We start from the raw sequence: 17,748 nt of genomic DNA, 5'->3' as shown, positions 1-17,748 counted from the left end.
GTGTCTCCTGGCCCCTCCTGTCTCAGCCTCCAGTATTTATGCTGCAGTAGTTTATGTGTCGGGGGGCTAGGGTCAGTCTGTTATATCTGGAGTATTTCTCCTGTCTTATCCGGTGTCCTGTGTGAATTTAAGTATGCTCGCTCTAATTCTCTCTTTCTCTCTTTCTTTCTTTCTCTCTCTCTCTCGGAGGACCTGAGCCCTAGGACCATGCCTCAGGACTACCTGGCATGATGACTCCTTGCTGTCCCCAGTCCACCTGGCCGTGCTGCTGCTCCAGTTTCAACTGTTCTGCCTGCGGCTATGGAACCCTGACCTGTTCACCGGACGTGCTACCTGTCCCAGACCTGCTGTTTTCAACTCTCTAGAGACAGCAGGAGCGGTAGAGATACTCTCAATGATCGGCTATGAAAAGCCAACTGACATTTACTCTTGAGGAGCTGACTTGTTGCACCCTCGATAACTACTGTGATTATTATTATTTGACCATGCTGGTCATTTATGAACATTTGAACATCTTGGCCATGTTCTGTTATAATCTCCACCCGGCACAGAAGAGGACTGGCCACCCCTCATAGCCTGGTTCCTCTCTAGGTTTCTTCCTAGGTTTTGGCCTTTCTAGGGAGTTTTTCCTAGCCACCGTGCTTCTACACCTGCATTGCTTGCTGTTTGGGGTTTTAGGCTGGGTTTCTGTACAGCACTTTGAGATATCAGCTGATGTAAGAAGGGCTATATAAATACATTTGATTTGAATTTGATTTGAAGTAAGCAATAAATGAAATGAAAAATGAAGAAGAAAAAAAAGAGAAAAAAAAACCTCACAAATATTTCAAGAGCAACAATAAAATAACAGTAAGGCTACAGTTGAATTTGGAAGTTTACATGCACCTAGGTAGGAGTCATTATTAAAACTTGTTTTTTAACCACTCCACAAATTTCTTGTTAACAAACTATAGTTTTGTCAAGTCGGTTAGGACATCTACTTTGTTCAACACAAGTCATTTTTCCAACAATTACAGTGAGGGAAAAAAGTATTTGATCCCCTGCTGATTTTGTACGTTTGCCCACTGACAAAGAAATGATTAGTCTATAATTTTAATGGTAGGTTTATTTGAACAGTGAGAGACAGAATAACAACAAAAAATCCAGAAAAACGCATGTCAAAAATGTTATAAATTGATTTGCATTTTAATGAGGGAAATAAATGGGTCACAAATGGGTCTTCCAAATGGACAATGACCCAAGCATACTTCCAAAGTTGTGGCAAAATGGCTTAAGGACAACAAAGTCAAGGTATTGGAGTTGCCATCACAAAGCCATGACCTCAATGTGTGGGCAGAACTGAAAAAGCATGTGCAAGCATGGAGGCCTACAAACCTGACTCAGTTACACCAGCTCTGTCAGGAGGAATGTGCCAAAATTCACCCAACTTATTGTGGGAAGCTTGTGGAATGCTACCCGAAACGTTTGACCCAAGTTTAACAATTTAAAGGCAATGCTACCAAATACTAATTGAGTGTATGTAAACTTCTGACCCACTGGGAATGTGATGAAAGAAATAAAAGCTGAAATAAACCATTCTCTCTAGTATTTCATATTCTTAAAATAAAGTGGTGATCCTAAATGACATAAGACAGGGAATTTTTACTTGGATTAAATGTCAGGACTTGTGAAAAACTGAGTTTAAATGTATTTGGCTAAGGTGTATGTAAACTTCTGACTTCAACTGTATATACAGGGGGTACCAGTACAGAGTCAATGTGCACGTGCACAGGTTAGTTGAGGTAATTGAGGTAATATGTACATGTAGGTAGAGGTAAAGTGACTATTTATAGATAATAAACAGAGAGTAGTAAGCTGTTAAGAAGCCTTTTGGTACCACTCCGGTACCACTTGCCGAGGTCTTGGATGATAGGAAGCTTGGCTCAAGTGATGTACTGGGCCGTACCCACTACCCTCTGTAATGCCTTGTGGTCAGAGGCCGAGCAGTTGCCATACCAGGCGGTGATGCAACCAATCAGGATGCTCTCGATGGTGCAGCTGTAGAACTATTTGAGGATCTGAGGACTCATGACAAATCTTTTCAGTCTCCTGAACAGACGTTGTCGTGCCTTCCTCACGACTGTTTTGGTGTGTTTGACCATGACAGTTTGTTGGTGATGTGGACACCAGGGAACTTGAATCTTTCAACCTGCTCAATTACAGGTCCAACTTTACAATGTTTTACTTAATCATGATCATGATGAAAGCTAATTTTTGTTCTAGATTTAAAGAAAATACATTTAAAAAAGCCACTTGTCTTTTCCTATTAGCACTGACTTTGCTGATAAATACTTTGTTCAGAGAAAATATATCTGATAATTGTGATGTTGTATTTTGTCTCACCTAGTTATCTATCTTAAGATAAATGCACTATTTGTAAGTCACACTGGATAAGAGTGTATGCTAAATTACTCAAATGTAATGTGTAGATACCGACATTGTATTACGCAACACAGAATTCTAATAATCTTTTTCATTTCGTATAAATACACTTACCAAATATTTAACATAAACCAATTACAAAGCTAAAACTTTCAGAGCCTATTATTTTATTTCATACTTATTTTTTCAAAGTAATAAATCAACAAGGTAGTAAGATAATATGGATACGGTGAACCATAGGATAACACCTGAACTGCTTACAGTTGAACAGCCACACTGATCATCACTATTATCCTTTTGAAGGTATAGAGAGTTGGGGAGCTGTCCATGGTGCTGAAACATGTACGACTCAATGACAGGGAACCAGATGAAAGCTTATTTAAACTGGTAAGTATCTTACTCCAGTCCAGAGATAAACAAGTGGGGAGATGTAAAGTAAAGATGAAAGGCGCTCAGATGCTTGGACCCAGATAATAGATGACAATAGATAATAGATGACAGTGTCTGGCAGGGTCTGACTCTCAGCACAGAGGGAGAGAAGCCTTGTGGAGAATATCAAGGGTTGGAGTCCTTGAATTTAATGAGTGTTTCTGGTATCAAAGTGATAGATGCATATTATCTGTAAAATCTTTTTGTAACTCTAAGTGTAGTACCTCCTTTATAAACCTGATAGTGGACAATACTAGGTTTCCTTGGGTTGGAGTCCTTGAATCTAATGAATGTCTCTAGTATCATAGAGATAGAGATGCATACATAAATACAAACATACATACGTACTGTGTCTCTATCTCTATCTAGTTCTATAATCCCCTTAGAACCTTGTTAGTGGACTATATGACACACCCACTACCCTTTTTACTATGACCCAGTTTAACATCAAGTCCTTTTTGAAGTATTTTTATTGGTCATATGGGCGGTCCAACATCAGTTGGTAGAGCATGGTGTTTGCAACGCCAGTATGGTGTGTGCAATGCCAGGGTTGTGGGTTCGATTCCCACGGGGGGCCAGTACAAAAAAAAAAAAAAAGCATGAAATGAAGTGAAATGTATGCATTCACTACTGTAAGTCGCTCTGGATAAGAGCATCTGCTAAATGACTAAAATGTAAAAATGTAATGATAAGTGTAATTAGTAGACAACAAATGAGCCCTGGTCTCCACTTCCTCTGAAGCCCAGCTGGGAAGACATCATGCTAGGAGGAAAGATGGTTGGTAATAAGGTCATTATTGCATTGTTCCATTACTTTGAGCTCTACCTAACCCTCTAAATGCAATATCAATAAGGTGAACTGTATATTATTTTATTTTAGGTTCCTAAATAAAACATACATGACAAGATGACAGGGTGCAACTCTTATTTCCAAAGTCATCCAACCAATATATAGTTGAACTTTCATGGAATCCCACACCATGGCAATGCCCTCATTAACTGCAGTTAATCCAGTCTCTCTATATACCAGGTGGTATATTAATGTTTGAGATGGGAAGAAAAGATGACATACAGTACTTGATCACAGTCAGAGATGAGCCAGTTCCTGAAAAGAAAGCTCTCGAGTTGCCATAGTAACCCAGAGTCTGGAGAAGTCCGAAATGTTAACTCAAAGACACTCTTTGTACAATCTTAACTTTTAATGGAAGAAAAACAGTGATTTAACTTACTCTGTCATTACTGAGTAATTGTGGAAAAGAGATGTGATATTTATTTGGTAAAGGGAGTTTGAATTACAGTTTGACATAACATGAAGCACAGGTCAGACACAATTACACATTCCAACCACCATCTTTTGGTACAGTTTCTCTACAGTTTTGAAACAACAATCTCAATTTCACATTCCTACAAACAGAGCAATGCAGTTTCTAAATAAATATAGTGCCTCTTAGATGCAACATTTCTACGAACAGTATTTAACATGGTATTTATTTGCTCCTCAACTTCTGATTGTTATTGTCATCATCAGTGAACCTTGGACACCATGGTGACTAGTGATGGTTAATTGGTGTCTGATTAGGCTGCTGCATTGATCAGATGTGGAAAATCAATGAGATTAGTCTGTGAATGGACTTCAGTCCGATGTTAACATTTTGTGTGCAGTAAGTGAATGCTACTATCCATAAAATCATACTGTAGAATGTCAGTTTTTTTTATTTACTGTTGTGTTATATTATATTCAAGCAATAAGGCCAAAGGGAGTGTGGCTAATGGCTGTTCTTACCTAACGCATGACTGGATACAGCCCTTAGCTGTGGTATATTGGCCATATATCAAAACCTGAGGTGCTGTATTGCTATTATAGACTGGTTACCAACATACAGTGCATTCGGAAAGTATTTAGACACCTTGACTTTTTCCACATTTTGTTATGTCACAGCCTTACTCTAAAATGGATTCAATAAAAATAAAAAACTCAACAATCTACATACAACATCCCATAACAACAAAGCAAAAGCAGGTTTAGAATTTTTTTTGCAAATCTATTAAAAATAAAAACAGAAAAACCTTATTTACGTAAGTATTCAGACCCTTTGCTATTAGAAACTGAGAAATTTAGCTGTTTCCCTTGATCATCCTTGAGATGTTTCTACAACTTGATTGGAGTCCACCTGTGGTAAATTCAATTAATTGAATATGATTTGGAAAGGCACACACCTGTCTATATAAGGTCCCACAGTTGACAGGGCATGTCAGAGCAAAAACCAAGCCATGAGGTCGAAGGAATTGAGCTACAAGACAGGATTGTGTCGAGGCACAGATCGGGGGAAGGGTACCAAAAAATGTCTGCAGCATTGAAGGTCCCCAAGAACACAGTGGCCTCCATCATTCTTCAATATAAGATGTTTGGAACCACCAAGACTTCCTAGAGCTGGCCAAACTGAGCAATTGGGGGAGAAGGGCCTTTGGTCAGGGAGATGACCAAGAACCCGATAGTCACTCTGACAGAGCTCCAGTGTTCCTCTGTTGAGATGGGAGAACCTTCCAGAAAGACAACCATCTCTGCCACTCCTCAGTAAAAGGCACATGACAGCCTACTTGGACCCTCTCAGACCTTGAAAAACAAGATTCTCTGGTCTGATGAAACCAAGATTGAACACTTTGGCCTGAATATCAAGTGTCACATCTGGAGGAAACCTGGCACCATTCCTATGGTGAAGCATGGTGGTGGCAGCAACATGCTGTGGAGATGTTTTTCAGCGGCAGGGACTGGGAGACTAGTCAGTATCGAGGGAAAGATGAATGGAGGAAAGTACAGAGAGATCCTTGGTGAAAACCTGCTCCAGAGCGCTCAGGACCTTTGACTGGGGCAAAGGTCTAGATAACAACGATAAGCATACAGCCATTTTTTACATTTTGTATAAATTTGCCAAAAAAATCTAAAAACCTTTTTTTTCTTTGTCATTATGGGGTACTGTGTGTAGATCGATGACAAAAAAAGTGTTTAATCAATTTTAGAATAAGGCTGTAATGTAAGAAAATGTGGAAAAACTCTGTGTAATTGTAGCGTCACCATCTGGATCTTGCAGCTAGCTAGCTGCTACCCGAGTGACTACTGGCTAACGTCGGTCCCGGAGCTAACATCAATTATTCTGGAGCTAGCCAGCTGAAGATTTCCATCAGCCACTCCTGGGCTACAATCACCTATCCGTACCCATTTTACTGCCGATGCGGAGCCCCATCGGGCCTTCACGACTGGACTACCGACGTTATCTGCCCGAGGGAGTTATCCAACTGGCCGCGATGTAACCTGAACGCCCATCTGCGGCCCGCTAATGGTTAGCTGTCTTATTGGCTGCTATCTGAATAGGTCTATCGGACGATTTTCTTGGGCCACTATAACTATAACTATTTTGCCAATTGGACTGGTCCCCCCTACCACACTAATCTACAGACGGAAACGCACGAGGTGGCTAAAAACAGACCTCCCTCCATCTTCTGCCAGCTTGCTACCTATGGCCCAGCTAGCTGTCAGAATCTCATGGGACCCTTATGATCACTCGGCTAAGCATGCCTCTCCTTAATGTCAATATGCCTTGTCCATTGCTGGTCTGGTTAATGTTTATTGGTTTATTGGCTTATTTCACTGTAGAGCCTCTAGCCCCGCTCATTATACCTTATCCAACCTTTCAGTTCCACCACCCACACATGCTATGACATCTTCTGGTTTAAATTATGTTTCTAGAGACAATATCTCTCTCATCATCACTCAATGCCTAGGTTTACCTCCACTGTAATCACATCCTACCATACATTTGTCTGTACATTATACCTTGAATCTATTTTATCGCCCCCAGAAACCTGCTCCTTTTACTCTCTATTCTGGACACCATAGACGACCAATTCTCATAGCTTTTAGCCGTACCCTTATCCTACTCCTCCTCTGTTCCTCTGGTGATGTAGAGGTGAATCCAGGCCCTGCAGTGCCCAGCTCCACTCCTATTCCCCAGGCGCTCTCTTTTGATGACTTCCGTAACCGTAATAGCCTTGGTTTCATGCATGCTAACATCAGAAGCCTCCTCCCTAAGTTTGTTTTATTCATTGCTTTAGCACACTGTGCCAACCCTGATGTCCTAGCCATGTCTGAATCCTGGCTTAGGAAGTCCACCAAAAACTCTGAAATCTTCATCTCTAACTACAACATTTTCAGAGATAGCCTGCAGAGTTCTTTCCTACTATCCAGGTCTGTACCCAAACAATTTGAACTTCTACTTTTAAAAATCCATTTCTCTAAAAACAAGTCTCTCACCATTGCCGCCTGCTATAGACCACCTTCTGCCCCCAGCTGTGCTCTGGACACCATATGTGAATTGATTGCCCCCCATCTATCTTCAGAGCTCGTGCTGCTAGGTGACCTAAACTGGGACATGCTTAACACCCCAGCCATCCTACAATCTAAGCTTGATGCCCTCAATCTCACACAAATTATCAATGAACCTACCAGGTACCACCCCAAAGCCGCAAACACAGGCACCCTCATAGATATCATCCTAACCAACTTGCCCTCTAAATACACCTCTGCTGTTTTCAAACAAGATCTCAGCGATCACTGCCTCATTGCCTGCATCCGTAATGGGTCAGCGGTCAAACGACCTCCACTCATCACTGTCAAACCCTCCCTGAAACATTTCAGCGAGCAAGCCTTTCTAATCGACATGGCCCGGGTATCCTGGAAGGATATTGACCTCATCCCGTCAGTAGAGGATGCCTGGTTATTTTTTTAAATGCCTTCTTCACCATCTTAAATAAGCATGCCCCATTCAAGAAATTTAGAACCAGGAACAGATATAGCCCTTGGTTCTCTCCAGACCTGACTGCCCTTAACCAACATCAAAACATCCTGTGGCATTCTGCATTAGCATCGAACAGCCCCCGTGATATGCAACTTTTCAGGGAAGTTAGAAACCAATATACACAGGCAGTTAGAAAAGCCAAGGCTAGCTCTTTCAAGCAGAAATTAACTTACTGCAACACAAACTCCCAAAAGTTCTGGGACACTGTAAAGTCCATGGAGAATAAGAACACCTCCTCCCAGCTGCCCACTGCACTGAGGATAGGAAACTCTGTCACCTCCGATAAATCCACTATAATTGAGAATTTCAATAAGCATTTTTCTACGGCTGGCCATGCTTTCCACCTGGCTACCCCTACAGCACTGCACCCCCCACAGCTACTGTCCCAAGCCTTCCCCATTTCTCCTTCTCCCAAATCCAGTCAGCTGATGTTCTGAAAGAGTTGCAAAATCTGGAACCCTACAAATTAGCCGGGCTAGACAATCTGGACCCGTTCTTTCTAAAATTATCTGCTGAAATTGTTGCAACCCCTATTACTAGCCTGTTCAACCTCTCTTTGCTGTCGTCTGAGATTCCAAAAGATTGGAAAGCAGCTGCTGTCATCCCCCTCTTCAAAGGGGGGGATAGGCTTGACCCAAACTGCTACAGACCTATATCTATCCTACCCTGCCTTTCTAATGTCTTCGAAGGCCAAGTCAACAAACAGATTACCGACCATTTCGAATCCCACTGCACCTTCTCCGCTTTGCAATCTGGTTTCAGAGCTGGTCATGGGTGCACGTCAGCCACGCTCAAGGTTCTAAACGATATCGTAACTGCCATCGATAAGAAACAATACTGTGCTGCCGTATTCATTGACCTGGCCAAGGCTTTCGACTCTGTCAATCACCACATCCTCATCGGCAGACTCAACGGCCTTGGTTTCTCAAATGATTGCCTCGCCTGGTTCACCAACTACTTTTCTGATAGAGTTCAATGTGTCAAATCGGATAGCCTGTTGTCCGGGCCTCTTGTTGTCTCTATGGGGGTGCCACAGGGTTCAATTCTTGGGCCAACTCTTTTGTCTGTATGCATCAATGATGTCGCTCTTGCTGCTGGTGAGTCTCTGATCCACCTCTACGCAGACGACACCATTCTGTATACTTCTGGCCCTTCTTTGGACACTGTGTTAACAACCCTCCACACAAGCTTCAATGCCATACAACTCTCCTTCCATGGCCTCCAACTGCTCTTAAATACAAGTAAAACTAAATGCATGTTCTTCAACCGATCGCTGCCTGCACCTGCCCGCCTGTCCAGCATCACTACTCTGGACGGTTCTGACTTAGAATATGTGGACAACTACAAATACCTAGGTGTCTGGTTAGACTGCAAGCTCTCCTTCCAGACTCACATCAAACATCTCCAATCCAAAGTTAAATCTAGAATTGGCTTCCTATTTTGCATCAAAGCATCCTTCACTCATGCTGCAAAACATATCCTCGTAAAACTGACCATCCTACCGATCCTCGACTTCGGCGATGTCATTTACAAAATAGCCTCCAATACCCTACTCAATAAACTGGATGCAGTCTATCACAGTGCCATCTGTTTTGTCACCAAAGCCCCATATACTACCCACCACTGCGACCTGTACGCTCTCGTTGGCTGGCCCTCGCTTCATACTCGTCGCCTAACCCACTGGCTCCAGGTCATCTACAAGACCCTGCTAGGTAAAGTCCCCCCTTATCTCAGCTCCCTGGTCACCGTAGTAGCACCCACCTGTGGCACGCGCTCCAGCAGGTATATCTCTCTGGTCACCCTCAAACCCAATTCCTTCTTCGGCCATCTCTCCTTCCAGTTCTCTGCTGCCAATGACTGGAACGAACTACAAAAATCTCTGAAACTGGAAACGCTTATCTCCCTCATTAAGCACCAGCTGTCAGAGCAGCTCACACATCACTGTACCTGTACATAGCCCATCTATAATTTAGCCTAAACAACTTCCCTCTTCCCCTACTGTATTTATTTATTTATTTTGCTCCTTTGCACCCCATTATTTCTATTCCTACTTTGCACTTTCTTCCACTACAAATCTACCATTCCAGTGTTTTACTTGCTATATTGTATTGACTTTGCCACCATGGCCTTTTTTTGCCTTTACCTCCCTTATCTCACCTCATTTGCTCACATTCTATATAGACTTATTTTTCTACTGTATTATTGACTGTATGTTTGTTTTACTCCATGTGTAACTCTGTGTTGTTGCATGTGTCGAACTGCTTTGCTTTATCTTGGCCAGGACGCAATTGTAAATGAGAACTTGTTCTCAACTTGCCTACCTGGTTAAATAAAAGTGAAATAAATAAATATATAAAAATCTTCATTGCGACAAGAAATACAAATATGAACATAACTTTGGATTACATATTCAGAGGTAATGAACTGCCATTGATCAGCACAGCAATTGATAATGCATGTTGTTCTGAGCTTATTCAATTTTACACAGGTAAGCTAACGGTGACAGAAATCAGGAATGCAGACATGCTCTATTTGATTGACTGCTTTTAACACTCCACCACCTATTGTTATGTTGGGCAACAACTGACCCAAAAAATGTATCATAAAATATTTTGAAATGTATTGCTAAAATAAATAATTAAGGAAATACAGGCAGGCACCACATTACTACAAGACAAAACTACTTACTAAATTGAGCCTGATGGTCTTGTAAGTATATAAGCAAAGCTTAATTTCATATAATAAAAAAAGCTTGAAATGGTAGTGGAATGGGTTAATATCTTAGTGTGGTGTGTGAAGAGTCCAATACCTTACCTTGTATGCAGTACAAATCACATTATTGTGGCAGCACCTCCTCTGAGAGTATGAATTAGGCTGTTTGAGAAGGTTTGAATCCTAAGCAACCTGCCTACGCATTGTTTGCAGTACAATATACCAACATAGCTTCTGTAGTAGGTCAAAGCTGTTTGCTGGAAAACCTTGGTAGAGCATGGGTGAAGTAGGCATTGAGGTGCTCATATGAATTTTCTTTCTTTTTTGGCTTCAGACCAAAGCCAACTTCTCAATTAAAGCATTTTTTATAGTCTCAGACCCATCAACATATATAGCTGCACAAATGTACAGAAATAGAATAAGTCACACAATTAAATGCAAACCAAACCGAGCTGAGTCTAGGGTTAGGGTTGAACCTGGCTGTGGATATCAAGCTAGGGTAAGGGTTAGGGTTGAACTGGCATATGGACATGAAGCTAGGGTAAGTGTTAGGGTTCGGGTTGAACTGGCATGTGGACATGAAGCTTGGGTAAGGGTTAGGATTAGGGTACATTTTAGGATTAGGGTTGAACTGGCATGTTGACATGAAGCTAGGGTTAGGGTTATGTTTAGGGCAAGGAGTTTTTCTGTGGCCATGTAACCTGAACAGGAATAACTCTGGCCCCTAAGCCCTTATTATAGCCAATGGAGTTTTTGCTGGTCAGGTCACAATAGCCTACTTATGACGCTGAGGCTTCGGAATCTGAAAAGGTTTTGACCTTTCTTGTCTTCTCTTGACCACACATCATCACCTGCTTAACTTGTGATTTCCTCACCACATCAATAGCCAGAGATATGCATGGTATCCATGGGCAGCTGGGAACGCATGGGCATGTTCATACAGTACTGATGGTCATATAACACAATACCTCACTCACAGCAATGGGTATTACTGTAAGTCTACTATAAGACCTAGAAAATCTCTCACTTCCACAATGTACAGTATGTCTATGGGACGTCCGGTCTGGAGCTGTAATAACCACAGTAACAAGCTGTAGTCAGTGGTTACTAGGTCAATGTTTACAGCAGAAGTAGAGTAGTTACAGTCAGGCAGAGAGCCGATCATGTTTCAGATCAGCTGTGGTGTCTGAGGGCAGCTGCCACAGTCAGAAGGGAGGATGATGTTCCCTGAGACAACAGCTTGGGGCGCTATTGGGCTGCAGCCTTCAGACATCTTTTTATTTATTTGTTTTGGGGGGGGGGGGGGGGGGTGGGAAGATCAGCTGTAATATTGCAGATAGATTGTGGCTTCTATCAATGTAATTGTCCCATAAATATATTTTTGTAAATATACACTACCGTTCAAAAGTTTGGGGTCACTTAGAAATGTCCATGTTTTTGAAAGAAAAGCTAATTTTTCTGTTCTTTAAAATAACATCAAATTGATAAGAAATACAGTGTAGACATTGTTAATGTTGTAAATGACTATTGTAGCTGGAAATGGCCAATTTTTTATGGAATATCTACATAGGCGTACAGAGACACATTATCAGCAACCATCACTCCTGTGTTCCAATGGCACATTGTGTTAGCTAATCCAAGTTTATCATTTTAAAAGGGTAACTGATCATTAGAAAACCCTTTTGCAATTATGTTAGCACAGCTGAAAACGGTTGTGCTCATTAAAGAAGCAATAACCTGGCCTTCTTTAGACTAGTTGAGTATCTGGAGCATCAGCATTTGTGGGTTCAATTACAGGCTCAAAATGGCTAGAAACAAAGACCTTTCTTCTGAAACTCGTCAGTCTATTCTTGTTCTGAGAAATGAAGGCTATTCCATGCGAGAAATTGCCAAGAAACTGAAGATCTCATACAACGCTGTGTACTACTCCCTTCACAGAACAGCGCAAACTGGCCCTAACCAGAATAGAAAGAGGAGTGGGAGGCCCCGGTGCACAACTGAGCAAGAGGGCAAGTACATTAGAGTGTCTAATTTGAGAAACAGACACCTCACGCCTCAGCTGGCAGCTTCCTTAAAAAGTACCCGCAAAACACCAGTCTCAATGTCAACAGTGAAGAGGCGACTCCGGAATGCTGGCCTTCTAGGCAGAATTCCTCTGTCCAGTGTCTGTGTTCTTTTGCCCATCTTAGTTTTTTATTTTTATTGGCCAGTCTGAGATATGGCTTTTTCTTTGCAACTCTGCCTAGATGGCCAGCATCCCAGAGTATTACTATATTATTGATCAATTGACAATGACTTTTCAAATCACCCAGCAATGCTATTTGCAGAGTTATCTCCGAGTAAGTTTTGCAATTTTTCAAATTGTGAACCTGCGACCAAAAACAATCTACATGTGGGCAGTACCAAAACAAGTAATCTACTAATTCTGTCTCTTCACAGCAAAATCTGCAGAGCTGAGATGGTTGTATCCGCAATATATATAACATTTTATTGGTTGCAAGAATTTGATATTATAATTTAAATTGAAAAACTCTACATTTTGAATCCGGCTACGTTTTGTGTACCAGTTCATAAATCATGTGCCATGGAATCAGTACATCGAAATCTCCTCCCAATTATTTTGTAACTTGTATGGTGCAGCTGTCAATTTTTTGGTCCTGGTATACTTTTTTATTTATCACAATTTTCTTTAGCCAATTTTGGTCTTTACTGCAGGGCAGACAGAGAAGTTCCTTACATTCTCCCCTTTCCACTTGCCTCCATTTCTGCAGCCTTTACACAGCTTAGTTGACCCTCTTCTTCTTCTGAGTATGGGTGGCACAGGAGGCTGCTGAGGGGAGGACAGCCCATAATAATGGTTGGTACAGAGTAAATGGAATGGCTTCGAAAACATGGAAACCATGTGTTTGAAGTACAGCATTTGATACCATACCACTCATTCCACTACAGCCATTCCCACAAGCTCGTCCTCCGCAATTAAGGTGCCACCAATGTCCTTTGATGAGTGTTATAGATGGATTAACTGACATCTCGAAAATGATGTGCATGTTTCAATGGGGCAGAAGCATTTCACTACATCTGCAATAACATCTGCTAAATATGTGTGACCAATAACATTTGATTTGATTTGATTCTAAATGGCCAGATAGCTAGCAACAATGACAAGAAACTGCGATGTGGGGAATTGTAAGTGTCTCTTTTCAGCCAGTTTTATCTTGTTCTTGTTTTGAGGTGTTTTGACTGATTTCATGTCAATGCTAATATGGCAAAAATTCCTAAGCTTGCTAACCAAATACAATTATTTATTTGAGAGACAACAAGTGCTCATTGTGCAAATGCATTTATGTTTTCAATAAACATTGGAGACTAAATATAGTTTACATTTTGTCAACAATCTAAGTTTTGCCCCATAGTTACGCACATGTTGGTTTTGTGGCTGTTCATTAGCAACAAAATGGGAGCAAACGGGCTGAAACAGGGAGGAAATATCTGAACTTGTCAATTAAGAATAATTGTTTTCATTTTCTGTTGCAAAGCATTTTTCTACAGTGTGCACTAATGAATACGACCCTGGACTGGTTTGCATTACCTTCCTGTGGGACCTGGGCCAGGTAAAGTTACTACTTCTAATACGCCACAGAGTGCACGGCAGGCTAATCATCACCAAGTCAATGATATCACAACAATGAGTAACCTATCTATTTTAGGTGTCCGTATTGAAGTGTGTTTGTGAGATCATGTTGCCATATCGCTATGACATTCATATCACAGTTTAGTCCCACTGTAGGAAACGTTCCACGTTCTCCTTTTCATATCAAGTGGAGAGTTTAAAAAAAGTATCCTGCAGAGTTCCCTATCTGAGTTGTCTCTATTGGATCAGATGGGCAGGGTAGATCACTGTATGATCATAGGAGCAGTCTGTATATAGTCCTCTCTCTAGGTATTTATATCCTGCAGCAGGGAGGGTCTCTCCCCTCTCCCCTTACCTTCTCCCTCTCCCCTCTCCTCTCTCCCTGGGTATGGGGAAGTGATCCACACACCAAAGCCCCATTGAAAATTCCATCCAGGCCAGTCTCACTTTCCCAATATAACCCATTGCTGCTAGCCACACCCATGTGAACAGCCTGGTGGCCACCCTATGTCTGAAAGTGTCACAGTTTGACAGTGTGGTGTGAGTGTGTAGGTTTGTGTGTAGGCAGAGTGAGTCTTTCTGGTCCTGTTACTCTCTACACTCCCATATTTGAATCATGTTTGTGTTTAATTGAAATCCATTCTAAAAAACATTATTTGTTCCCTTGAAAAGGCACCATGATGAGGAAGACAGATCCAGAGGAGACAAAGATTGACCTGGGAGACACTGATGATGAAGACCTTGATGCAGACCTGTATGAGGACCATGAGGAGCCTCAGCTGCTATGGAAGGCTGAACTGGGGGACAGGATGGATGAGGATGAAGCTGTGTCCCCGTTAGTGGATCTTAGTGACACCAAGCCCCTCCTGAATGAGAGAGACCCTCGAGGAGTCAACGAGTGTTTGAAGGTATTTCACACAACCTCACATCAATGCATCAACCCATGAAAACAGGAGCTAGCTGCTAACCAGACTACATTTTTTGTGTTTATACATTTTTGTCAATTTGAATGACTTCATGAATTAGTTCTTTGTGCTTTCAGGATTGTACCCTGAAACGGGTAACACTGTCACAAGCTTGATTGTTGTTTTTTCAAGCAGATTATCTGTCTTAACCCAATTAGTCAAACATAATTACTAAAACGATCAAACAAATCTGATGTTTTATATTTCTATAGTAATGTGGCATGTCCCAGTTGTTTTTGTATACTTGCACTGCCCTCTTGTGGTCATGTCATTGACTGCAGTGTATCTATATTTTCCTTTGAGTGTCAAAAACATACTGTCTGTCTATAAACAATCACCCCAAGATTATGACTTTGCCTCTAGGTGAGCTTTGAGGATGTGATAGCAGAGCCGGCATCAGTACGTAGCGGAGACAGAGTGTGGATCTGGAGCAACGCCCTGTTCGAGGTCACCAGGGTCTGGATCTACCGCATAGTGACCGTCCTGCTGGCCGTCCCTGTGTCCATCATCACCGGACTGATCTTCGCCATCCTCAGCTTCCTACACATATGGTATGTCTATAATATCAGTTCACTGTTCACTGAAGAACCAACATGAAATAGACGTTGAAATGACATCTGTGCCCAGTGGGTGAACCATAAGTTACCATCTTGAAACTCTTCTCTTCTCTTACTCCCTGTATTCTCTATCTAATCCTGAAAGGTTCTTTAGCCCATTCGTGCATCATATCCTTATAATCACATACTGGCTGCAGAGCCTATGGAGCATCATACTGGACATTGGTGTCCGCCCATTCCTCACTAGTGCAGCAAGGTGCTACGATGGAATCAGACTTCGCCTGACTCAGGAATGACAGAATATTGGACCTTCACACAAAATCAGGATTTGGAATATGGAATATGGGATTGTTCCCAATGTTACCCTACTATGGAATGTCCTCTTGGGAGACTATCAGGCCTGGGCAAAGTGTTTGTAGGATGCTCTAGGATCAGACCAGGGGCACAACTACAGACTTTTTGGTGGATCATGGGAACTTACAACTGAACTGAGATCAGTGTGATTGATCAAGACTGGATACTCTTTTTTAAACCATCTCCAACAAGGTGATTGGTTACTTATCTAAGATGTCGTCAGAAGTGAAGGTGAAAAGGGGAATGTGTAAAAGATTCACACTCATTTAAGGTAATGTTGTAAAAATGTTGTAAAACCTGACCACACAGTTCAAAATGTGCCTCCACAATTTTTTGTGGTATAGTAGAACATTTAAAGTTTACTATAGCTGTACTTTTATCATATATATTCTGATGAAAATTGGATTGCAGGATATCTAAAATAAAGTGTTAAAGATTTTGATCAATATGCAGCAATATCAGACTGTTTCGATATACAAAACCATTCAATTGAAATATCCCCTATTCTTCTAAGAGACACAACTTTTCTCAATATCAATGTTGTACTCAGTACAGTAATACGATTCAAATAGATGGGTTCTTGTTATTGTATTGTTTACATTTACATTTACGTCATTAGCAGACACTCTTATCCAGAGCGACTTACAAATTGGTGCATTCACCTATGATATCCAGTGGAACAACCACTTTACAATAGTACATCTATATCTTTTTTGGGGGGGTGGGGGGGGGTTAGAAGGATTACTTAATCCTATCCCAGGTATTCCTTAACCTGTTATGGCTAGGGGGCAGTATTTTCACGGCCGGATAAAAAACGTACCCGATTTAATCTGATTATTACTCCTTCCCAGAAACTAGAATATGCATATAATTATTGGCTTTGGATAGAAAACACCCTAAAGTTTCTAAAACTGTTTGAATGGTGTCTGTGAGTATAACAGAACTCATATGGCAGGCAAAGCCTGAGAAGATTCCAAACAGGAAGTACCCTCTCTGACCATTCCTTGAGCTTCTTGGCTCTGTTTAAAGAAAATTTAGGATCTTTGCTGTAACGTGACACTTCCTACGGCTCCCATAGGCTCTCAGAACCTGGGAAAAAGCTGAATGATGTAATTCCAGCCGCTGGCTGAAAAACTTTAGCGCGTTTGGATGGTGGTCGATCAGAGGGCCATCAGACTGAGGCTCGTGCACGAGGGGATCCCATGCTTTTACTTTCTCTCTCTCTGAACGTAAACACGCTTTGCTGGTCGGAATATTATCGCTTTTTTACGAGAAAAATGGCACAAAAATTTATTTTAAACAGCGGTTGACATGCTTCGAAGTACGGTAATGGAATATTTAGAATTTTTTTGTCACGAAACGCGTCGGGCGCGTAACCCTTATTTACCCTTTCGGATAGTGTCTTGAACGCACGAACAAAACGCAGCTGTTTGGATATAACTATGGATTATTTGGGACCAAACCAACATTTGTTATTGAAGTAGAAGTCCTGGGAGTGCATTCTGACGAAGAACAGCAAAGGTAATAACATTTTTCTTATAGTAAATCTGACTTTGGTGAGTGCTAAACTTGGTGGGTGTCTAAATAGCTAGCCGTGATGGCTGGGCTATCTACTGAGAATATTGCAAAATGTGCTTTCACCGAAAAGCTATTGAAGTTCCCCATTTCCTATTCTGGGAAGGCAGGGGCCTTTCCAGGGAGGAAGAGAGCAGCGTCCAGACCCTGAGCTGTGAAGTGAAGATGAAATGAGGTACTAGATGTTAGCATAAGAATGGCTGATGACATAATCAGGTCACAATACCTATGCTACCCTCCAGTCCCTTGACT

At 41.6% G+C, this 17,748-nt stretch overlaps 1 protein-coding gene across 2 annotated transcripts; it reads left to right on the top strand.

Moving 5' to 3' along the window:
• The first annotated feature begins 14,538 nt into the window (after positions 1–14,538).
• LOC115150338 (caveolin-2-like) lies at positions 14,539–16,534 on the top strand. 2 transcript variants are annotated; one of them, XM_029693527.1, is made up of 4 exons: positions 14,539–14,614; positions 14,718–14,953; positions 15,374–15,561; positions 15,713–16,533. In XM_029693527.1, the coding sequence occupies exons 2-4, from the start codon at positions 14,723–14,725 to the stop codon at positions 15,861–15,863; spliced, it is 570 nt and encodes a 189-aa protein (XP_029549387.1). In that variant the 5' UTR covers positions 14,539–14,614; positions 14,718–14,722; the 3' UTR covers positions 15,864–16,533. The 2 variants fall into 2 exon arrangements, with proteins under 2 accessions (XP_029549387.1, XP_029549388.1); XM_029693528.1 differs by lacking the exon at positions 14,539–14,614 and having other exon boundaries at positions 14,625–14,953; positions 15,713–16,534.
• The last annotated feature ends 1,214 nt before the right edge of the window (positions 16,535–17,748 follow it).

This window comes from Salmo trutta, chromosome 16 (assembly GCF_901001165.1).
Source record: "Salmo trutta chromosome 16, fSalTru1.1, whole genome shotgun sequence".
Lineage (NCBI taxonomy): Eukaryota > Metazoa > Chordata > Actinopteri > Salmoniformes > Salmonidae > Salmo > Salmo trutta.
The sequence above is the reverse complement of the archived record's forward strand: the minus strand, read 5'-3'. Positions and strand labels throughout refer to the sequence as shown.

Excerpts from the sequence above, each read along its gene's own strand:
- LOC115150338 (XM_029693528.1), top strand. The coding sequence starts at position 14,723 with ATGATGAGGAAGACAGATCCAGAGGAGACAAAGATTGACCTGGGAGAC. Across the intron at positions 14,954-15,373 it reads GAGTCAACGAGTGTTTGAAG|GTGAGCTTTGAGGATGTGAT; the intron begins GTATTTCACACA and ends CTTTGCCTCTAG. Across the intron at positions 15,562-15,712 it reads CTCAGCTTCCTACACATATG|GTTCTTTAGCCCATTCGTGC; the intron begins GTATGTCTATAA and ends TAATCCTGAAAG.